Source organism: Xiphias gladius, chromosome 19 (assembly GCF_016859285.1).
Source record: "Xiphias gladius isolate SHS-SW01 ecotype Sanya breed wild chromosome 19, ASM1685928v1, whole genome shotgun sequence".
Lineage (NCBI taxonomy): Eukaryota > Metazoa > Chordata > Actinopteri > Istiophoriformes > Xiphiidae > Xiphias > Xiphias gladius.
In genome coordinates, this window is record NC_053418.1 from 29,650,537 (window position 1) to 29,675,910 (window position 25,374).

Sequence of the window (25,374 nt, forward strand, 5' to 3'; positions counted from 1 at the left end):
CCGAACTACAACAGGCACTTCCTCAGCCTCTGAAATTGTTACAATTGTTTCCGTGTCCATTATTACATTAAATGATACAGACATTAATATACTATCTAAGGGAAACTTTACAATGTAGATGATGTAAACGATGAAATGCTCACCTTTGGTAGCTCTCAGTACTGTCACTTCCTCCTACAAATCAAAATCACAGGGATTATTTTAACTAGTAGACATTATTTGTTTCTCAAATAAATGGACATAAAATAATAATGTACCACAATTTCAAATGTGCGTGCCATAGATTCAGCTTCTTTTATTTGTGTGGTATTTATCTCCCTCTCCACATCCTTTTCAGTCAATTCAGCAATCGCAAGTGATTCCTCTGTGAATGAGAAACTCTTGGATACTGCTGAAAAACAGAATAAGACATACAGCATTTGTAAAGGAAATTTGTCAATTCATTTTACAGTGCAGTTAAATAATTTGACATGATATAATTACACAGAAAATTCTAGAATTTTAAAACAAATGAAAATACAATCTACCAGTAGTACCAGTATCATTAGTTCTGTCCACATATCTTCTGAAATATATTATCCTGACCGATTTATTGGTTTGTTCTTACCGTTCAGATCCATGGCCTGGATCTTGCTGGCAATATTGGTCCTCTGGTTGGGCCCACCTTTGCTCTCGACCTCCCACAGCAGGTCTATGTCACTTGGATACTTACACAGGTACTTCGCACACACTAAGGAAAAAGAGAAGTTCATAGAATTTACAGTAATGTACTGTTTATACTAGGCACAAACAGTACTGACTGTGAGAAAGTATATTCATACTGTAAATATCAATAGTGTACAAGCTGCAGGGTGGACACTTTTACCTTTATACATGGATTTTGTGAGGGGGTATCTCAACCCCAGACAGTCCTCTTTGAAACTGAGCACAAAGTCCTCAAGCATCCGAAGGCCAAAGCCTTTACCACGCTGACATTTTCTAATAAATATGGAGTCCATCAAAGGGAGATGATAGCTTCTGGTTGAAAAAGAATTACATAAGCTGCCTACAAGAGAAAGAACAACAAACATACTCTTGAGCACACCGTCAGAAGGAATGAACCAATAGTTTACCAAACATGGATTAAATCAGATCTTGTATGGATAGAAACGTATTTACAAATACTTTTTGGGTTGAACAGCCTCAAACACCACCAATTGGTCGGAACAACTGTGCGGTAAGCAGATTTACTATTGATTTAGCATCAGCACACACAGTTCTGCTCTAAACCCTTTAGAGAAGCTGGTTGTTCTTCATCATTTGGTGTCTAACCAAATGAAAGCAAACTACAGACCAAAGAACAAGATAACAATTGAGGTATATCTATAAAGATAAATGTATTTAACATCACATACATTACCTGGGGGTTTGACTGAATAGAAGCCAACAGCCTCTCCATTATTCCAGAGGATTTTTGCATAATCTTTTTTACCATGGCAGAGGAAGGGAAGATCCTCAGAGCTCATCTCCTTAGCTCTATAGATGACACGATTAAGGATATACAAAACTATTCTTTCTCCTACAGTCTCCACCTGAGGGAAACACAAATAGAAAAACATATTATTCTTAATATATAGTTAGGGTCATAAATATTTGAACGGTGACAATTTTTGTAATTTTATGTCTGTACACCACCACAATGAGTTTGAAATGAAGCCATCAAGATGTGATGGCGTGGTGTGTAGTCCTCCAGCTTTAATTACAGCTTACCACATGCATTAATTGCCACATTGTTGCCAAGGAGGACTTTAACACCTAGGAATTTGAAGCCTGGACTTTTGGATCACCAGAGAAGGTGACTTGATGACTGCGCCACAAGTATTACATTAACCTTTGAGGAATTAATGCCAGGCTCAAACGTAATTGGACGAACCAACATAATTGTAAGCCAAAAGCGGCAATGATCTTGAGCTTGAGAACATTTGGATACCACATGTATGGATCCTCAGAGAAGTGAGTGAGTCATTGGATGTGCTGGAAAAATTTCAGCTCTGTAGGGCCTATGGGCTATTTATTTAGATTATTTGAAGTTTGGAATGTGAAATGCATAAAAAAATGAAATTTTTTTGTAATAAACCGCACCCACTTTAATCAATCATTACCTAATTTTATGCATCAGCTGAGTAGTCACCTTAGATCGTGCAAACCGAAATTTTTAAGAATTCATGTGTCAGATTATTTGATTTAAGGTTTTGCCCTTTGTGGCACCCGCTAGTGGCAGAATGTCCCAAGACTTCATAGCGTAGCTCAGAGCTAGCATCTGAACATGTGTACCAAGTTTGGTTGCGGTTGCTTAGGCCACTTTTGATTTATGAGCATTTATGTAAAATTGTACAGACACTTTTTAAAATATAATTATAATTTCAATTCAGATTGATGAATAAAAATTTCCTTGACAACTTAAGATCAGGTAAGTCTGAGGATGATCCTGACCAACTTTCACTACATTTGGACCAGTGGTTTTGGAAAAGATGTTGAAATAGGGTTTTTGAAATAATGGAGAAAAACTCAAGAAGCAAGAAGACAATGGAGAAAAGATACAGATGAAGCAAAAGACTTAAATGACAAAAGAATTTTGACTCTAGGCCAAGCCGCTTTTGAGATCATTGTAAAAACGTAAATTTGATTATTAAGGCGCCACCAGCCTGAGTGGACCATCAGAAACTACTGGACCGAGTTTTGTGTTAATAGGAGTAATTGTTGCTGAGATATTCAACACTTCCTGTTTTGACTGCAACCATAGGAAGTTGTTCCTTTATAAACTGCGCAGTTTTTGGATTATCAAAATTCTTTTAATAATTTTTGATCATGAGAGTCCATAGATTATACTTTCAAAGGTTCGTGCAGATCACACTCACAGCTTAGGAGGAGTTTGAAAAAGTAGGTTTCTCATATTTTGTAATTTTGGAAAAAAATTATGGGCGGAAATTGGTGTGGTGTATACCACGAGGTTCAGCTACATTCAGGGAACACATGCATGTAAGGTTTTTAAATGTGTGATGTACTATGAGGGAGTTACTGGCCAAAACATGCTTACATTTACTTTTTTGGCAGACGCTTTTATTTAAAGTGACTTAAAAGCGAGGCAACTAAGGGTTCCGTGTCTTGCCCAAGGACACTTCGGCATTGTCATTTTAGGTGCCTCACATGTGTGCACCATTCTATACCTCCCCTCAAATATTCACTTACCTAACTTTTATGGTGTATGCACTTTTACCAACTAGCTTTAGATAGATATTAACAGGGTCCAAGCACCCTGCAAAACTTGCAGCCTGCAGCCCATTGAGGCGATGAAAGATGGCTTGCAGGTCCATGGGTACAATGTAAGTCTCAGGTTGAGAGCAGCAAAGACACTGGAAACATTTCACCAAGGTTGGAATGTTTCTGAGGGGTATTCCAGAAAGCATGGTTTAACTACCCTTGGCATAAACCCTGGACTTGTGGTAAAGTGAACCTGTTTTGACTTACCCCAAGTTCTGGGGTTTGTTTTTTATCCCAAGTTTTGGGACAAGTTGTCCGACAATCATGAGGGTCCTTAGACGCTATCTGTAACGATTTATGCAGATTGGACTCCAACCTAAAATGAGTTCAATAAGGTGGGTTTTGCATATTTTTTTCCACTTTGTGTAAAAGTGCCACGTAGTGGCCAATATGCACCAAATTTTGCACAGAACCTCAGTGTGGCATGGCAAACTAATACCAAGTTTTGTGTTAATCAGACAGACCTATGTTAAGTTATGACATCACTTCCTTTGTATGAGTACAAGTTTTTCTTTTAGAAAACACTTCTGCATTTTTGAAGTATCAAAACTCTTTTAATAACTTGCAATCATGAGAGTACATAGATGATATGTGCAAATTTTCATGCAGAGCGCACTTACAGCCTAAGAGTAGTTTGGAAAAACAATTTTAGCGTATTCAATGATTTCGCAATAAAAGCTTCACCTAGTGGCTGATTGGTGGCAAATTTTGCACAGAGCAGCAATGAACAACCTAGAAGGAGTTCAAAAAAGTAGGTTTGGCATATTTGGCATGTTTGTGAAAAAAATTCTAGGCATATATGGGCGTGGCCTATATCACAAGATTCAGCTAAATTCAGGGAACATGTGCACGTAAGGTTTTTGAATGTGCAATGTACTATGTGGGAGTTGCTGGCCGAAGCGTGCTCATCTTGATTATAGCGAAATTGAGCCAACCAAATTGTCCAATTACTTTTGAGCCTCTGAAAATGAGGGACTATGTATAAAAATGGCTGAAATTCCTAAACAGGTAATGCAATATTCTTGTTGAACCCCTTGAATTAAAGCTGAAAGTCGACTCTTCAATCACATCTTGATCGCTTAGTTTCAAATCCACTGTGGTGGTGTACAGAGTCAAAATGAAAATTGTGTCACTCTCCAAATACTTATATACCTAACTGTAAAATTATCCTGCAACATTTAAATTTCAATTTGTTGTATTAGAAACAAACCTTACAACAGTGTGCAGCATTTTCTTTAATGGTTTGTTCAAACTATGTTTCTGCTTTACCAGTCTAAAACAAGATGCCATTTATAAGCACTCAAACAAAGACCCCCAGAAGTAATCAACAGACATTACAGATTTTCATTTTGGAGGTGATCAGATATGTGTTTAGCTTTTTATAAGTCTAAGTTAATGCAGTCCTCATATGCCATATATACGCTGAGTGTAATCATTTCTCCTGTCTATTATGATTGTTAAGAGATCCCTTCCTAAAATTACTCCACTAGGGCTGTAGTCTTCCAGTCGACTGGTTGATTTGTTGGTTGATATGCTCTTGTCTGACCAGATTCTCATTGGTCAGACAATCACCAGTGTTACTTTCAAAAAAGAAAAGCACCACATCAATAGTCTTTAAGGATTAATCCATTATTTACTGTGGCAGCGGGAGAGACAGACCGCCCAACTCACCGAACCTAATGGAGACTGCTAGGTCTAACTCATTTAACGTTTAATTAACTTTTACTGAATGTTTATGAATGTTTATTCGAAGTCGGCTCCAGACTAGCTGACATCATGTCAAAGAAGTAATCGGTGTAAAAACAGTAGGTTAACTTGTCTGCGTTATGCTTTGTAAACTTTCGTGTTTAACGCTTGAGGCTTTGAGTGTATATTCTTCAATAGTTCTTGCGCTGGGATCAGCAGTTGATATAGTTCTATTTATGGAAATCATACGAATATGGTCAGGTGCACGATGGTCAGCTGTGAATCTGTTATCATTTCAATGTAAAATAATTAGGTTAAAATGATTCAATATGCTGCAAATACTAGCTTTTTATGTTTATTTATGACTTCTTTAGGCTGATAAGGTTACCAGGTAGAGTGAAGTCAGTGGAATGTAACCTGCACTGTAGCCAATTTAATTAATCTAGAGATAACATGCATCCCGCCCCCCCCCCCACAATAAGGGGGATCCCTTCACAGTCTGTATGGACAGGGAGAAAATTTACTGCAGCTAATAACTATGACATGTAAGCACTGTGTTAAGATAGACTTTAAAAAAAATTAAACCTGTTCTTTAAACTCGGCAGTTGCCCAAGTTATTAGCATAAGGAGGTTTTGACTTGACATTAAGCTACTTGAATTTAAAGGACTACTCCTTTAATAGCTAGCTGGGGTTGAGGGATTTTTGTGCACAAAAATCCCTACAAAATGTTAATTACTTACACATCACATTGTATCGTCATCTCTTGAGCCATACATGGCACTTCTGTCAACAAAACTTTCACTTTAGGTATGAAGTAGTCATTCTCTCTCACTTGCAAAATACAACATCCTCTTCCAAGTCATCATGATTGGTATAGTTTGTAATGTCACATAATATTAATGTGACACATATGGTCAAACATATAATTCAACTTACAGAGTGTGGAACAGGGGCCTTCTACATTTTATGTGACACCATGGTATTGGCACAGAGTTTATGGTGACTAGTGAACACCCATTTTCAGGTGGCCCTTAGATAGCTTGTCTGGACTGCACCTGGATTCAGCTTCAGTCTTTGCAGTGTAAAAGTGAAAAACTCTGGGGGCAAACAGCCTCGGGTCCATAACAACCTCTGCAGTCAGCCCAAGACTGACAAAAGACGGTCTCTCTAATTATAATGAATCAATATAAACAGTGACAGAGTGGATTTCCCGGCTGATATAACATCTCCTCATACCTCCACAGTTCCATCTCGCGCAGGGTCTGCTGTCTTGAGAATATCATCCACTGCCCACCACTGGTCCAGCAGGTACAGAGCCACTGCAGTGAATGGATCACTGGGAAAGAAGAGGGCCAGGATCTTTTGTTTATCACTCGATCCATACAGGGGGATGAAGCCCACACTGGAAATGTCTATGGTGACCTAAGGACAGACAGAAGGCTCAGTACACAAAATCACAGTTTTCAACCATGTGAAGGATTTCATATGCTGATTTTGAGGAGAAGAAAAAAAAAACTCTGCCAGTTTTGGGACATGAGATATAAATATTGTATATTCTGAGGTGTAAATGCATTCAGTAGCCCTACTATGAACTTCAAAGCCTCAAGAGCTGGAGAAAAAAGCTGGATTTATACACAAGGGGTTTAGGTTACAGCAGTCCCACCAAGATATGGGCATTGATTTTGATTTATAGTACAGCATCTAAGGGCAATATTTATGAAGTATTAATTTAAGATTTACTATCAATATTGAACAGAATAATCTGTTTTTCCTGCACTCTATCAGAGAGGACAAGGAGGGCTGTATGCTTGAGGTAGTGTTTCAATGTATTGTACTGTAGTGTAGCGTAGCGTAAACAAATGTGTTCTTGTTATTTTATCTTCAGACAGAGTAAAAGGAATCAGCATCATTTTACACAACAGTTGCTTGTATTGTGTTCCCCCCTATGTTAACAGTACCCTTAGACATCCCAAAACAAAACAAAATACAAGAACATGTATCATACTTGAGTTTATCTTCTACATGTTTGCACAGAATTACAAATAGATTTTTGTCTGACTTGTACACCCCTGGGATATTCATGTACACACATTATTCTGTCTTATAAACCTCAATATTTATGAAAGTGTGCACCCTTACAGAAACATTCTGCTCTCTTGCTGATGAATCTCAGTCCTTATCCACCAGAAACATGACGAAGCAAACAGTTTGATTTTGTAGATTTTTGCAGAGAAATCTGTAAAGTCATTAAAGTTCCAGGTCTGTTGGATTAAAGACATGTTGGGTTGATATACTCAGCTATCACTAATCAGGGACCAGAAAAACTTTGTGTTGAAGCATGTTTTCAAAGAAAGGGTGCATTTACTGATATTCATGATGAGTAATAAATGAGCACTAATTATGTTGTAATTTCAACAAGGCTTACTGACCCATCTTACAAATGGATAGAGGACAAACATGATGTAAGCTAGTTTTGTTACAGTACTGAATATCCAAGCTGGTGTATATTCTTCCAAAACACTACCTAACACAAGCATTAGCTACTTTTAAGGACTTCCCTTAGGCTACAGTAAACACATGCTATGAGACAGAGAGGCTTGACTTTAAATGAAAATATTAAATCTGAATATTTTAATTTCAAATTTCAATTTTAAGACTCAAAATAGCTGTTTATAAAGTAGACTCTGCAGGTCTGATAACATTTCTAAAAGCAACACTAATAACGTTAACTTCTGAGACTAAGACTGAGCCTAACACAGATCTGCTACACTGGTACATTTGCTTTTCTTTTAGCAGCTAATGTCTCTGCTATGCACTTAAATCACAAACCCCTGGTCCAAGTCCGGAGACTTTAAAATTGGACTATTTCAGCAATTGAGACTCGGCACGGCTCAGCAGTAAAGATCATGGGAAAAATCTTGGAAATCATAAACAAGTGTATCGACAAATACAATACAAGACACTACTTTTAAGACACTAAACATTTCTCTGGTTGACTTTTAAGGCCCCTAAATGATGGAAATACAACACACTGGTCCAGCCAGAAGTGAGCTAGGACAGGCCTGGTCACCACAGATGTTCAGCCTGTGTTGTATTTTACCTGAGTAGAGTCAGAGAAGGTGAGGTGCTCAGGAGAATCAGGGCTGCTGTAGAGGAGGTTGTTCATGTAGTTTTGGGCTGACTGTTCAAGCTCCTCCTGGCAAACATCAGTCAAGAGATCCACAGGGAATTTCATCCCTACAAAACACACAACAGACAGCAGTGAGAAGGAGTGGTGTTCAGACCCACAGTCAGCTATTACTGCCATTCCTCACCCCAAGACACCTTTGACTATGGAGTCATGTAGAACTCTCAAGAAGGCAAAGATGAATGGATACAGTGACAGAGAGGGCAACAGATAAAACCACACATGGAATAGAGCATTTGAATAAAGCAAGGCAAAACCCTTATGATCATGAACATTGTTATGGATGATGAAGAGTAAAATAGAGGACACAATGAAATCACACTAACTGGCCAATTCTTTGGTAGCAGTAGAGGGAGGAAGGCTGGTGTTTTTCTGTATCTTTGTAAATGTCAACAAATCCCATAAAAAGAACAAACCCAACAACAGCTCATAAATATAGAGTTTCAATTTTAAAAAGGCTCAGTAATTTTCTACAGCTGGTCACTGTAGCTTTTAAACAAACGTTACACAAACAGGGGAAAAAAGCACATTTGTTGGGGACTATTTTCAGCAGTGGATTCATCTACATATGGTGCTCTAGGGAGTATTTGGGGCAGCAAGGATGTATGTGTGGGATTAAGTCAAAATAAACTAAAGTGTGTGTGTTCATGGTAATGAAGGAACATGTCACCCAGTGTAACAGTATGGCACACTTATATGTTTTAAATTGTTTTCGGACAACGATGGAGCTCTATGGAATAAGATATATCAGGCTTTGATACACACACAATGCTTGTTAGTGTGCTACATTCCCTGTTGGATTTAAACAAAGGATATCTTGACAAGAAGAAAATATACAGAAGATTGACATCTTTCTGTAACTTGCAGTTGGCAGTATTCCATTCACATTTAATGAAAGAAAATGATTTGCTTCTAAGGGGAGGGGGTGTCAAAAGACTGATTGAATTGATTTGCTGTAACCTGACAATTTTAATGTAAAGCTCCAAAATCCATTATAATCCATTATTATAACAATTCATTGCTGTGGTCGTTGAACTGAGCTAATGGCTCTTGTTTTGCCACAATATCGGCTTATTTTTTGCACTGCTTTGTTTTCTGCTTTAAAAATGTAGTGAATGTATCCCTACATACCACCAGCAACACCCTAACTAGCACTTCCTCTCACAGCATGGCTTCCAGTACCAGCATTGCTGGGAACTCTATTGTAATTGTTCGCTTTTTTCCCCCTTTTTTTAAAAAAAATTCTTCCGTTGATAAATGTGGTAATGTAGCATTCACCATAAAGTTACGTAAGTGAAATTTTCAGCAGGTGGTGTTATAATCAAGGTAAGTGTGTTTTGGCCAGTAACTCCCACATAGTGCACTACACATTCAAAAACCTTACGTGCACACGTTCCCTGAATTTAACTAAATCTTGTGATATAGGCCACGCCCATGTCCACTTATACTTTTTTTTTGCAAAATTGTAAAATATACAAAACCTACTTTTTCAGACTCCTCCTAGGTGGTGAGACCAATCTCCACAAAACTTTGCACATAGAGTCTATTAACTCTCATGATCAAAAGTTTTGATAGTCCAAAAATGTGAAAGTGATTAAAGGAACAACCTCCTATAGGCTGCAGTCAAAACAGCACGTGTTGCATATCTTGGCAACAATCACTCCTATTATGCTCCCACGAGGCTCTGTGCAAAAACTGGCGCAAATGGGCCCCTGGTTGGTGCTTTTATTGCAAAAATCATTAAATATGCTAAAATTGTTTTTCTTAACCACCATTAGGCTTTAAGTGCAATCTGCATAAACATTTTTGCAAATCATCTATGTACTCTCTGATCATAAGTTATTAAAAAAGTTTTGATAATCTATAAAATGCAGGGAAAACTCATACAAAGAAAGTAATGTCATATCTTTACATAGGTCTGTTCCACATTGAGGTTCTGTGCAAAATTTGGTGCATATTGGCTACTACGTGGAGACTTGCATCACGCCCATGGGCCTGCAGGAGCAAATTGCATCTGCCTCGACAGGCTGCCAGGAGCAAACTGCACAGGGGGCTTGGACCCAGTTCATACCTGCTTGCAGGTATATTTATTGTTGTTCTTAAAGTAAAGACACAGGTGGAACTGTTTTGATTGATTTAGATTCAGTGTAAGTGAATGAGCACCTGAAGGTAAGATGTCAAAACACTTACTCTGGCTTGGAGTCAATTAAAAACGAGTCTAACGAGTCTAACTATGATCTTTCTGACCAAACTTAAAGCTGCCAAGAGACTCACAGCAGTCACCCAAATGTTGACAAGATGTTTAGATGATTAGAAGAGAGCCGGCTCGACATCATACTGTTTGGAAATAAACAGCACGACTAAATAAAAGACTGGCTTTATCAAACTGAACTTACTTTGATCCTTTTAGTGAACATAATAACATAAGAAAAAAATAATGTACACACTTAGTGACATCCATGCAGTGACATTTAGCCTGGTTTATACTTCTGCATTGAATCAACGCCGTAACTACGGCATAGCCTCGTACCCTACAATGTAGCCTACAAGTTGCTGCGATGCAAAACACAACAACTGTGATTGGTCCACTTGGTAGCATGCCTTGTCTATCAGTGGCCGGACAAGCAAAGAAAATGCGTCCTCCTTCAACCTCAATCAGTTCAATGGTTGTACACAACGACATCTACTCTGTTCTCTGCGTTGCATTAATTTCAGTAAAAGTACTACTGTTCAACAATTATTAGTTCCAGCTCCAACATAATCTTGCACCAACAAGTTATATAATAGTTTTGTGAAATAAATCCTTTGAGCAGGGTTTCCGTAGTTGGAGATTTAAAACACAGCAACAGTCAGTAATGGAGGACCATGGCTCTGACTGTGGCAGGGTGGAGCTGGGGGACTGGAGGGTAAAACAGAAGGTCCTAGATTTGCACACATACACACACACACACACACACACACACACACACACACACACACACACACACACACACACACACACACACACACATGCACACCCCTACACATTTCCTCATTCACAAGGTGTAAGCAGCTGCCTGCTCACACAAACTTGACAGAAATACATGCATGAACATGGGGTCTACTTTAAATCTTCTCTTTGTGTTTTGCTCAACTTTTCTGATCAGACACTTGGAGCCTTCTCAGCAAGAAACTTCTCTCTTTAACACTGTAAGCATGCTACTCGCGTGGCGTACGCCATTCTGAGCATTTATATTTGTGTGCTGGTGTGTCTGCTTTGCTCTGCAATTCCACTGCCAAAACACTATACTAAGACTGAGTGGTTCAAGGTGGAGTTGGAGCTAATAAATGTTGAACAACAATCCTTTCACCGAAATTACTGCAATGCAGAAAGCAGAGAAGACATCAGAGGAGGTGGTGTGTACAAACATTTAACTGATTGAGGCAAGAGGAGGTTGAGTTTTCTGTGCTTGTTTGGTCACTGATAGACAAGAGACGAGACATGCTACCAAGCGGCCAAGCAGACCACAGTTGTTGCAGTCTGTGTGTCCGCAATGTGTAGTTACATTTCTAGGGAGGTGCACGTCAGGCTAAAGCGTAGCCTACGCCGTAGCCATCATTAGGCTGAAGAAAACTAAATAAACCTATCAGACAGATGGCAGAAACATTAGGAGTGGCTAAATCAACAATTTGGTACATTCTTAAAAAAAAGGATTGCACTGACAAGCTCAGTAACACCAAAAGGCCTGGAAGACAACTAAAGACAACTAAAGTAGATTATTACAGAATTCTTTCCTTGGTGAAGAAAACCCCTTCGCAAAATCTAGCCAGGTCAATAACAATCTCAAGGATGTAGACATTAGTCTAAGTCTACAATCAAGAGACGCTTTCATGAATGTAAATACAGAGGGTTTACCACAAGGTGAAACAGAAAGGCCAGAATAGACTTTGCCAGAAAACATCCAAAAAAGCCTGCCAAATTCTGAAACAAGATTCTTTGGAAAGATGAAACCAAGATTAACTTGTACCAGAATAATGGGAAGAGAAGAGTGGAAAAAGGAAAAGCTTGTGAGCCAAAGCATACCACATCATCTGTCAAACATGGTGGAGGCAGTGTTAGGGCTTGGGCATGTACGACTGCCAATGAAACTGGGTCAATGGTGTTTATTGATGATATGACTGCTGACAGAAGTAGGCAATATGAATTTTAAAGTGTATAGGGCTGTGTTATCTACTCAGATTCAGTGAAATGCTGCAAAACCGATAGGACGGTGCTTTACAGTACAGATGGATAATGACCCAAAAGATACTGCAAAAGCAACCCAAGAGTTTCTCAAGGCAAAGAAATGGAATATTCTTCAATGGCCAAGTCAGTCCCCTGACTTCAACCCAATTGAGCATGCTTTTCACTAACTGACGACAAATCTAAAGTAAAAAGACCCAAAAACAAGCAGCTATTGAAGGCAGCTGCAGTAAAGGCCTGGCAAAGTATATTAAGGGAGGAGATAATCTTTCTATTTATAATTATGTTGTTTTGTCCTATTACTTCTGACCCTCTGAAAATGAGTGACTATGTATAAAAATGGCTGTAACGGTTAATGCTATAACAGTCAATGATTTCTGGACCCGAATGCAGATACAAACAGAGGCAGGCTGGATGAGTGAGGTGACTATTTGATGAGTGAAATTACCTTACAGTTATACAGGTGAACAAGATAGCAGACAGGTATCCAGGAATGCGGGTGACAGGAAAATAAACATGAGGAAAACTGAGGTACAAAACCAGGAACAAAAATGACATTCCAATGTAGGAAGAAACACAGGGAACGAATACAGACAAGCCAACAAGGAATGAAAGGAACATGGCGACTTAAATACATTAGTGAGGGGAAGACACAGGTGAAACTAATTAGGGTGGGGGCAAGCAATCACAAAAGGCGAAAAACACAGACAGAAAAGCAAAATAAAAAATAAGGAAATTAATCTCATAATAAAATGGGAAATACAGAGTCCGGGAAAAGAGTCACTGAGAGGGGCAGATCATGAAAAATGCAATATTTTTGTTGAAAGTCTACATTTCAATCACATCTTGATGGCTTTGTTTCAAATCCACTCTTGTGCTGTACAGAGATAAAAATACAAAAAAATGTGTACATATTCTTAAAGACCTAAATGTATATTGAAAGTTGTATCTTTTCAACAAAGACAGTTTCAATCCGATAAGGTGTTTAACTGGAAGCAGCATCCATCCCCAACACATTATGCATTCCACTGTACTATCTCCTGTTCCTCTATTTTTCCCCACAGCACACTCACACACTGCCATGATCATCCCTGGCAAAGCATGCGTAAAGTTGAATTTGTGTTATTCTTGTGTATGTATGTTTGGTGTTTGTGTGTGAATCAGAGCTAACCACTCTGTTGGAGCAGGGAGTTTGAATACCACAGATCCATCGATAAACCAATCAGATATTACATTCCTGTTCACTATTATCCACTACTATGTGTACAATGTACAAACAATTTGTCTCTTAGTACATGTTTAAACACATATTGATGTGATAAAATCTGCTTATGGTTTAGTTGAATGGTTGATTCTTACATATGCAGCTGATTGTATAAGTACCTTATCTTTCAGCTCATGAAAGACCTGTAGCCTCAACAGCAGCTATTTATATACTCTACATGCATGCTGACAACAGTCTCTTATTTATGGGAAGTACCATGCCATGCTTACACAGGCTTCAAATTATGACAGTATCTTAAATAAAATCTCTAAAATCACCATGCTCTAGCAAAATAAGTTCACAACTTTCAGTCATTTTCTATACAGCCGACTGGCACAGATTCTGTTCTGCACAGATTCCTGTTTTACATTGACATGCTATTTCATTAATTCATAACCCTACTTTTCAAGAATAATTCAGCTATATTGGCACATATGTGCACTTGAAAGTGTGTACTATACAGCTGTTCTATGCAGGGAACTTTTTTCTCTGTCTTATAGTTACAGTCTTCCATTTAGAGCAAAAAAACTGGATCAGGACATCTAGGGATGGTTTTAATACCATTACACTGAGTATTTGACCATTTCTGAGTCAGAAATATCCGATCAGCTGTTAATCAGCAATTTTTAGTTATTCATTTATCATGCACATCATGACGTCATGACAATGACAACATTTATTTCATATAACATCAACACAGTCTAAACATGCAGCCCTGGATCCATTGTGTACACTATCATACTGATCCCTATGCTGCCATGTGACTGTCTCCCACTGTCACACACACACACACACACACACACACACACACACACACACACACACACACACACACACACACACACACACACTTTCACTGACCATCACCAACCAAACAGAAAGTCTAGTCTGTCTTTTGTGGGAGTGAGAGAGAGAAAAAAAAAAAAAAAAAACCTGGCAACTGGCTGTGGGTCTGTGTGGAGATGTGCGGTAATTGTGTTTGGTTTTGTTTATATGCATGTACGGCTCTGGTGAAAGCAGGCCTAGTGCTCCCTCAGGGTAGGGAGAAGTGCATACCACACATGCATTTATAAACATCACTCTTCAGCTCTACACTGGGCATCATCCCAACACTCTCAATGCCTGGCTTTTCAATGCCTGTCATGAAAAGAAGTTGCACAACCAACCATCACTGGCAGCAACATCTACATAAAATCCAATATTAACACTAAAATTACAGTTACAAAGGAGCTATTGACCATTTTTAATCAGGTTTCACTTAGGAAACCGCTGCAATGAAAATTGCTTATCTGGGCTTTGTTTCCCATCTTGGAATGATGTGTGGAGGCTCCCATGTCGCATTAACAGGAGGTTTTCCTGTTGATGTACAGGGCCAGATATATTGCCGTGTAAAACGTATGCAGGTCTGTTTATATACATGTTTGTCAGAGCATATGGTCCATTATAGATTTTGGGCAGCATGTTAACACTCAGCACAGCCTCACTGACATGGGCAGAAGACAAAATTTAAATCACATGGACCGTAGCTACTCATACCCAGTGTGGTAAGTATAAATTAGGTTTAAAACTGGAGGTGGGTAAAACTGCTTAACTTCAGAGATGTCACAGATCCTTCTTAAAGGGCATGTGCATAGTTTAAGAGAGAAACTGATGATTTATGACTTTTTTGTTTGATTCCTGAAATTTAATTGCCCACCCATAATAGTGAGACCTGAGCTTGTGAATCTGGCATATACACTGTATTTACAGAGAGGATGTCTATTATCAATGTCTATTAACAGAGGTCTTTAAAATCCTGGCTGACACTATCTACTAACAACTTACACAGAACTGTTATTAGAAATGCTATGAGAAAAATAAAGTAGACATTTTGAAAGTTTTCTCACTTGTTTTGTCTTTGACACACAGAGAGGGACAAAAAGGGCACCACAAAGCTCTTGTATGGAACAAGGCCACAATGTTTGACTTGTGGTACATGATGTTCTGAAAACAAGAGCTACACAGATATATGGCAGGGCTTAGCTTTCAGTTAATATGCACATTTAAAAAACTCAAACTCAAAGATGAACCCAACTGAGTTTGAAGTTCTGGGGTAGGCTTTAAATCAAATGAATAAAGGTGGGTTTTCAGTCTTGATTTAAAGATTTAAACTGAATGTGCTTCTATAACATGTAATGAAAGGCCATTCCAGAGAAAAGGGGCACTGTAGGCAAATGCTCTAAAGCCAACTGATTTTTTGTTAAATGAAGGAATGACCAGGAGACCAGCATCAAGAGAGCGAAGACGGCATGCCAGTGTATATAGTATAATTAGCTCAGATAAGTATTTTGGGCCAAGTCCATGCAAGGCCTTAACAGTTAAAAGAAGAACCTTAAAATCGGCTCTAGTTTGCATTGGTAAACACTGAAGAAAGGCCAGAATCAATGTAATGTGTAATTTTGACGAGATTATAGCTGCAGCATTCTGAACAAACTGAAAACTTCTAGTAGTACTGCTAGGAAGAGTAGGAAAAAGGGCATTACAATAATCTGATCTGGAAGATACAAATGCATAGATTACGATTTCAGCCTCCTTCAACGATAGAATAGGCTGGATTTTAGCCTATTCTAAAAATGATCTAAAAATTTAATTGAACTGGCAGGCTAATAATAAGTAAAAGGCTAAGGCTAGGTTAAGAGCAGATATCTACAATAATATCTGAATCAAAACGTTAAAATAAACCAAAAAACATTTTAGCATTTAACATTTTAGCTCACTTTCCAACAGCACTGACGAGTAGCCAATTTAAGCAACTTCAGAAGTCACAAAGCATTAAACAACAAGCGCATCCCGGCCAGGTTCATCACTTTTTCTGCCCCCCTGAAAACACTGTTGTGCTACTTGCAGAGGGTTTCTGCATTTGGTTGTGTTGTGTGTATTTTTAGCGCATGTGTTGTAACATTGATGAAGATGTTTTCTTAATTTACTTGTGTTTTAAGTTGCAGTGCTTTCCATCGTAGTGTGTGCTCTCCAGCAGCAAACAGGAGTAAAATCAGGTTTCCAAAAGATTTCATTTGCTTTGAGGCACTGAAAACACAATAATACCGCTCTGGTGTCTCATAGAGTGAGACAATGTTGAGAACCACTTCAATAAGATTAATACTTTGTCAGTAGCCTGACTGAGAGATATTTCAGAAACACAGGCTTGTGATTCCTTTTAAATGGCAGATTAAAGACTAAGCACAGAGCACTGTGTGTTGACTGTATGGAAGTGTTGGACGGTTTGAAGGCAGCAGCCTCAGGTTTGGACCCAGAACATTTTGTTCCCGATAGGAACACCATGACTGTATTACCGCGTCGCCTCCAACTGTAGGTGTAGCGGCAGTGTGAGCACTGATCAACGACTAATAGTCTTTATTTAATGCATGCCTGCTTTCTACTCCAGCAGATGCTACAGCCGTCCTCATTTCTGCCTCCTAATCCCATAAATGCACAGAGAGAATAGCCAGTAACTAGCGTCCACACAACACACACACTGCACATACAGAGCCGAGACGCGCGAAGCAGCAAGGAGACACAAACTCACCTCCACTCTTCACAGAAAGCGTTCCCTTTCCTTAAAAACTCACACTATTCACTTTCAATCCCTTAAACTCGCTTTTGGTTTATAATGTTGTTAGTTGCGACGCTGTGCGCATGCTCGACTCAATCCACCAATCCTGTTTAGCTGCTTTAGGTAAGTAAACTGTAATCCAGTCTAACCCCGTGTTACCCTCAGATAATGAGAGCACTCTATCTCGTCAGCATCTTCAAAGTGTTATGTGTAGCTTGTTAGGTGCTGAATAGTACATGGTGTTAATAACCACCTTTACAAATTCATGTTTTTTGGACACTGTATTCAAACCAGCAGAACTTTATTTGACTTGTTACAGGAGACCCCAACGTTTACAAAGACACTAAATAAACGCTGTTTATAAAATTATGAACATTTCCATTTGATGAAATGGTGTAGCCATAAATAAACCTGGAGTCGTTGTCTGAATATTTAATTGACTGTAGATACTATAGAGCAAATAAAGCAAATACAGAATAAACATTCTACTGTCACACAGACTGGATTTTCATACTTTAAAATAAGAGTAAGAGAGAATCCAAGGGCTAAATCAAGAAATAAAAAGACTGAATTAGTTACCATAACCCTATATAGCCTTTACATTCTAGTTTTACTACCTCTAGTTTCTTTTCAGTATCATTTAAGAGTAAAAATAAATCTTTATATATGGTCTTGCAACTGTTTTGTTTGTGTCACTTAGAAGAAAATGTACCAAACTATTAAAGGATTACTGCATTTCAAATCTTACTTTAGTAAAAATGAAAGATTATCTTCAGCAAAAAGTACTAATGTCAAAAGTAAAAGTACTGAAAATGCAGCAGGATGGACCCTGTATTACTAATGCATAAACATATAAGAATTTTGACACTGAAGGTGGTGGAGGTAGAGCTCATTTGAGCTATTTTATATAAGGTACTGTTGAGCAGTTGAATCTGTAACAGTGAGAATATTTTATAAGCCCATGATATGTTTTGTATATGAGATCTTAATATGCAAACTAACTAACACTGATATTCAGCTATCACAACTCTTAAGTAAATATGATCTGAAAAGAAAGGTTATTCAGACAAGAAAATTAGCAAAGGGGTGATTTCTCACTTAATGTGATTCATTGGTGTAATGAAATTCATTACCAATGTTTCATCGCTACATCGAATTGCTGTAAAGGATGACAGTGTCAATAATTGTGTACAAAAGATCACTCACAGGGTAATCAGTCATTTGTATTAATTAATTGTACAACCATGTGGTAATGTGAACAACAGTGGAAACATTGCAAATCACAATAACACCAATAACAGTGCAGCGACACAGATAAAATGATGAAAACAGTGATAATTCCTCTGCCCCAATGTATGCTAGGAACTTCAGATTCCCAGTGGATACATGATTATGATGTTCTCTGAGACACCTGCACTGAACAGCCCAGACAGCTGGTTTAGTGGCATTTTAGCTGCAGTCCAGCCAAACCTGTGATTGTTTTGACACAGCATTTGGGTCTAGTTTAGCACATAGCTAAGTTGTAAACCCCTGCAGCTTCTTGGTTAGCAGCATCTGGGTTAGCTGGATCTATTCTTAATTAAGCTAAGTGACAGGGCAACAGCCCCATACTGTTTATCTAATAGACATTACAATTAAGTATCTGTAATGCAAACAGATTTATCACTTGCTTTCACATTCAATGCTTACGCTACACAAATACACAGGTCTCATCAGCTGGATGCAATGCACTAGAACCCACTGCAACATAACTCCTGGACTTGATATAGGTTTGTAGACTTATAATAAGTGCCCTTTAATTATATCAAGTTCTCCAAATGTGCCATAACAGCTGGAAAAAAGAAAGCAGATTTCATACTGAGTGAGGCTTTGTTCTAGGAAAGTTGTTGTTTGAGAAGTTGTTTTTCTCAAACCATGACTTATAGATTGATTAGAGCTTACATTTATTTTGTAAACATTCACTAAATTCTGTATTAATCAACTCCCATCATAGAACCAACTTTTTCTATACAGAGTTTGAAGGAGAAGCAAGTCAATGCTGTGATTGATTTATTGTTATATTCAAGCCTGTCAGCAACTCTCAGCCATATATTGGGCAAATCCATGTTGACTTTTTGTCAGTTCAGTCACCCCAAACCAAACCCTGCAGAGACTTTAGCAGAAGTCCCAAATAAACCTCTCCCTCAAAAGATTATTATTTATTTGTGTCATTTTGCCTTTATTGGTGAGTTCATGGTAGAGAGTGACAGGAGTTACATGGGGGTAGAAAAGAGGATGACTTGCAACAGATTCAAACAAAGGACATTACAGTTACATGGTATGCATCCTAGACCACCAAAGCACCTGGTCACTCCCATTCCTCTTCCATATATATTGTTCAGAAAGGCCTTAGTTAAGGTCAGTTATATACCTCCAAATGGCAGACACAGTAACTGAAGCCTAAATTTTCAGCCCGTGCCTGTGTTCACACACATACTCAGCATAACTCACTTTCTATTTCAATTTAATGCTCAGAATCATTCCACAAGGCAGAAACATATTCACAAGAGAGAGGTTACTTACTAAACTTACTATTACATGTTTTAAATATCAGCAGCTCTCCTGGTAACAACCTTACAATATATGCCCAAATATTAATTACAACAAACAATGATATTTCATTTACAATAGTGTTCTTCCAACTTTGTTGTTAACAGTTTGTGTTTGTCCCTTTCATGACAATGTGCTGTTGCACGAAGCCAGTTCCAAAAAGAGTTTGCTGCAAAAAAGGACTTGCCCTGAACTCAGCTCCATCCAACACCTTTGGGATGAACTAGAACTTGGACTGAGAACCAGACCCTATTACCAAAATCAGTGTTGGACCTAAATGATACTCTTGTGGCTGAATGGGAGCAAATCCCTGCAGCAGGTTCAAAATATGGTGGAAAGACCGAAAACAGAAGAGTGGAGGCTGTTAGAGCAGCACAAGAATGAACATGGTTTAGAAACACATGTTCAACTATCACACAATCCATTTGCTGATTCAAATCACTTTGTTCAGCTCTGATCCTGACTTCTTCAGTTCTTCAGTTCAGTAGTATAGTTAGTAGTTTGTTGCTAGTCCAAGCTGTTACATTAATTTCAGTACAAGACTACTCTCTACAAACACTGTCCATAAGGCTGAAAGCTCAGCCACCCATTATTTATGACAGTTATCAGATTATGTATAAGATTTTGATTGTTTCTGTGGCTTTTAATTTGCTTTTAATAAGGAAGTAATGTACTGTGAATCGCAGCAGAGCTATCAGTCATCAGTGAGGAGCTCCACTGTTAAAAGCTGCTGGTTATGTCAGTGTCAATGGTGATTCAATGGTGTGAGTTCATTTTGAAAATTTGTCGATAGAGATTTGTTCGTACATGTACTGAATATCTTTAATCAAAGCAAATAATGAGTAAATTGAATGCTAGCCATAATCATCACCAGAATCTTCAATACAGGCAATAATCAACAATATTTTTATTGACATTATGTAACTTTTTGTTTTTAATTTACCCTTTAGAACCAAATAATTGTCACATGCACATGATCGATGTGGCGTAACATGCCCCTCACAGGAATGCTTTTTTATTTATTCAACCTATTCCAACATCATAATATTTCAGGACAAATGGTTTCATATTTATATATTCAATGGTAAAATGTTTTGCACTAAATGAAAGAGAATTAATGTCTGATGATACATGTTTCTCTGTTGTATTATGTTTTTGTTTCAAAATACAATGATGTAATTGAGATAGCTCTTTAATGTGAGATTTTTCTCATTCTCAAGTTAATAATATGAGTGTGATGAGTCCCAGAAGGTGGCACTGTCCACTCAAACTCCATTCTGCCTGTGGTTCCACAACGACCACTTCAGTAACATACTACCAGCAGAGCACAGCTAGCTAGTCCTGTACCACTGTTGCGCAATAACAAATACAGTATGTAAAATTAACATGACTGTTTACTTGTACAAATATTTTTCAAGGACACAATGATGGATCTAAATCTTTCTTGATCAAGATCATCTGTTGTGAGAGGCATGGTGTATCAACAATAAGATCACCAGTCCAGTAACTGGGTTTAGAGCTCTTTTGTTTTTTTGTTTGTTTTTGTTTCTTTGCATGTTTTACTATTTATCTGTCTTACTTTATACATGGTGAAAAGCCATAATGGCTCGAACAAAGTCAAGTCAATTTTATTTATATATCACCAAATCATAACAGAAGTTATATCAGGGCACTTTTCATATAGAGCAGGTCTAGACCATACTCTTTATAACATAACAGACACAATATTCCCCCATGAGCAAGGACTTGGCAACATTGGTGAGGAAAAACCCCCTTTTAACAGGTAGAAACATTGAGCAGAACTGGGCTCAGGGTGGGTGGCCATTTGCCATGAAGAGAAAGAGAGAGAGAAGGAGGAAAGAGAACATAGCATAATGCAAGTTCCAAATAAAGATGTATAGTAATAATTATTATTATAGTAATGATGATAATATGACTAATAAGGAGACTAATAATAACAATAATAATAATAAGACTAATAACAACAATAATTGTTATAAATTGAGCGAGAGGTATATTTGGGACTTCTGCTAAAGTCTCTGCAGGGTTTGGTTTGGGTGACTGAACTGACACTCTGACAAAAAGTCAACACGGTTTTGCCCAATATATGGCTGAGAGTTGCTGACAGGGGGCTTGCAATCACAGATCCAAACTGCAGCTTGAGCGGCAGGAATACCTGCAGAAAGCGACAGGAAGAGAGAGGAGAGAGACGAGAAAGCACAAAACTTTGGGAGAGAGAATACGCCAAGTTAGTAACATGCGTTAATAGGATATGAATGCGTACAGATGGAGAGGGAGAGGAGAGAGTTGCATTATGGGAAGCCTCCTGGCAGTCTAGGCCTATAGCAGAATAACTAGGGGATGGTTCAAGGCAAGCCTTGTAAAGTCTATTCTGGATTTTACAGGAAGCTAGTGCAGAGAAGCTAATATGGGAGAAATATGATTTCTTTTTCTCGTTCCTTTCAGGACTTGCGCTGCCGCATTTTGGATCAACTGGAGGCTTTTCACAGAGTTACTGGTACATCCTGAACATAACCAATTGCAAAAGTCCAGCCTAGGAGTAACAATTCATGGACTAGTTTTTCTGCGTCTTTTTGAGACAGGATGTGCGTGGTTTTTGCATTGTTATGTAGGTGAAAAAGGCCAGTCCTTGTAGTTTATTTAATTTTGGCAATGAAAACACATATCCTGATCATGGATAACTACAAGATTCCTTAGGATGGTGTTTTGCTGGCCAGGGCAAAGTAATCTAGAGTAACTATATAATTTGACAATGCGTTTTTGAGGTTTTTGGGGCCACATACAATAGCTTTAGTTTTGCCTGAGTTTAATAGCAGAAAATTGCTGGTCATCCAGGTCTTTATGTCCTTAAGGCATGGTTGAAGTTTAGCTAAGTTATTGGTTTCATCTGGCTTTATTTTTAAGTATAAATGATAATCATCTGCATAACAATGAATGTTTTATGGAGTGTTCTCTAATAATACTATCTAAAAGAAGCATATAAAAGGTGAATTGAATTGATCCAAGCAAAGAACCTTGTGGAACTCTATGTCTAACTTTTGCGTACATGAAGGATTCATCGTAAACATGTACACACTGATATCGATCTAATAAATAGGACTTAAACCAGCTTAGTGCAGTTCCTTTCATTCCAATTAAATGTTCCAGTCTCTTTAATAGGATGTGATGGTCAGTGGTGTCAAATGCAGCACTAAGATTTAAAAAGACAAGAACATAGACATGTCCTTTGCCCGATGAAATTAGAAAGTAATTTGTAACTTTCCCCAGAGCTTTTTCTGTGCTATGATCTACTCTAAATCCCGACTAAAAATCCTCAAATAAACTATTGTTATGTAGAGAGTCACAGAACTGTTTGGCGAAAGCTTTGTCAAGGATCTTAGAGAGAAAGGGAAGGTTAGATATAGGTCAATAGTTGGCTAAAACATCTTGATCAAGAGTAGGCTTTTTAAGAAGAGGTTTAATTACAGCTACTTTAAAGAACTGTGGTACATAACCTGTAAGTAATTAAGGATAAAAAATCTTAAGGATAAAAATCCCTTAAGCAGCCTAGTTGGGATGGGGTCTAAGAAACAGGTTGATTGTTTAGATGAAGAAATCACTGAAGTTAGTTTTGATATGAAGTTGATATAAAGACTGTCTTTCTCCCATTGTGGAGGTGGATGGGAGAGAGACAGTCTTTACATCATGTTTTGCCGAACACTGTTTATAAGTGCTGACTTCAGTGATTCCTAAGTGCTGTAAACTAACAACTACAATAATGTTTTCCCAAAATAACCATCCACTAGCATTGAGTCAGCCAATCACAGGCCTCCAACAGTGATATGTCCTAGCTACATCATATCAATCATCACAGCTTCACACAACCTTGTCATGACCACAAGCTAACAAGCTAACAGGCTGACAAGCACTGAGACTACTGTCTGACCCTGGTAAATGAACCAATCAAGCCTCAAAGCTTCCAAACGGTCTGTTCAGCATTCCTCATCTCACTGGCTGTAGTTTGGCATTTATGGGAAGTGTTGAGTCAGTAGAAGCAGCTGTAGTCAAGTCAAATACTTCAGGTTTTTTAGGGGTTTGTTGTACTGAACGGTCGCAGCAATGAGTGCATAAGGCTACAGTAAGCCCCAAGGGGAAAACTTTATTCAGTCAGTCACCCCCTCGACTGCTTAAAGTTTAACTTTGTCATACAGTACTTAAGTGATTTTGTAACAATATTTAAATGCTTTTATTTATATGGCTGACAGTTAGTTAGGTAACATATAAATAGAGGGCAGGCAGGAGAAGGTGAAAGCTTTAATCAATGTCAGACTTATGGCTATTTCCTGGAGGCAGTACATACCACCATATATTTGATTCATATCAAACTCACTAAAATACCAATAAAAAAGATTAGTTTGTTCATTTCATGGGCCCTCAGATTTTGCTTTGTAGTATTCTTCTTTCTACGATGATGGTAACTTGACATACAATCAAAGTTTTATGTAGATGTGCACTAACTTGATGCTAAACTATAACGTTGATAATGTGTAGCAGAACAAAGGCCACACTTTAAATTTACATTTGCACTCATTGTCGGGTACTACTTTATATTTTATATAAGGAAAATAAATAAAGCCAATGAATTAGTCACACAGAAGTAGTTAAGCTCTGAGTTCAGGGATTTTGTGTTTCTGTCTTAAAAGAACATACCAGACTTGACGATAAATGAGGATATTTATTGTAACTAAATGTCTGTAAGCAACTGAGTAAATGCAGCATTAGTAATGATTACAGAGTAATGAGGTCTGAATCAAACAGATGAATAAAACTGATCTTTGAAGGATAGAATGAACTGGTCGCTTAGTTTGGCAATAGTGAAATAAAGCGTGTGAATTAGTATTATTACAGAATGGAAGAAGAGATGATTGAATATTATTAGAATATTAGAATATTATATTATTGATGATTGATTATTATTGAAGTTTCGCATGCAGAGATCACAAACTTAAGCTTTTCACTATGGTCAATCAATAATGATATACATAAATTGTATGTGAGAGCATATTCCATAGAATATGAAGAAAAGCATAGTGCAGTAGGGAGATTTTCCAGAATCTCTTTATTCATTCTTTTGTCTTCTCTTCCAAGGACGTTTGTATCTTGTCTTGTCCCCTTTTTAGAGTTCCACAGCTGGATGACCACAAGGGTGATAATGAAAGTTCACGTCCTGCCGTAAATTGTATTTTCAGATCAAAACGAGGATGGTAGTGCCAGGTCTGGTGTATGTAACTTTTGACACCTTTATTATAGAGTGAGAAGTTCATCTGGAAAGTCCTGAGCATGTCTGAAGAGTTTATTTTAAAAAGGTGATAAGGTCACTAAGTGGGTCCAGAAAGTATGTAAAGCTTTAATCAAAACCCACCGTTTGTCTCCTAGTAGTATTTGTGATGAAAAGGAGGGGTGTCCTCATACAAATGTTATTGATTTTTCCTATAATGGAGATAATTTCGTGTATTAATTCTCTTTAAGTTTT

At 38.0% G+C, this 25,374-nt stretch overlaps 1 protein-coding gene across 1 annotated transcript in view; it reads right to left on the reverse strand.

The window, feature by feature from the left end:
• Positions 1-17,283, reverse strand: part of LOC120805851 (A-kinase anchor protein 12-like) — a 30,372-nt gene extending 13,089 nt beyond the window's left edge. The window contains exons 1-9 of the mRNA XM_040156475.1: positions 17,226-17,283; positions 8,088-8,224; positions 6,224-6,409; positions 1,400-1,571; positions 866-1,045; positions 608-730; positions 258-391; positions 144-174; positions 1-29 (exon numbers count right to left, since the gene is read on the reverse strand). The exon at positions 1-29 is cut by the window's left edge and continues 74 nt beyond it. Of these exons, the coding sequence (XP_040012409.1) occupies positions 1-29; positions 144-174; positions 258-391; positions 608-730; positions 866-1,045; positions 1,400-1,571; positions 6,224-6,409; positions 8,088-8,222 (990 nt within the window). The 5' untranslated portion in view covers positions 8,223-8,224; positions 17,226-17,283. The remainder of the gene's footprint in view (positions 30-143; positions 175-257; positions 392-607; positions 731-865; positions 1,046-1,399; positions 1,572-6,223; positions 6,410-8,087; positions 8,225-17,225) is intronic.
• Positions 17,284-25,374: the final 8,091 nt, after the last annotated feature.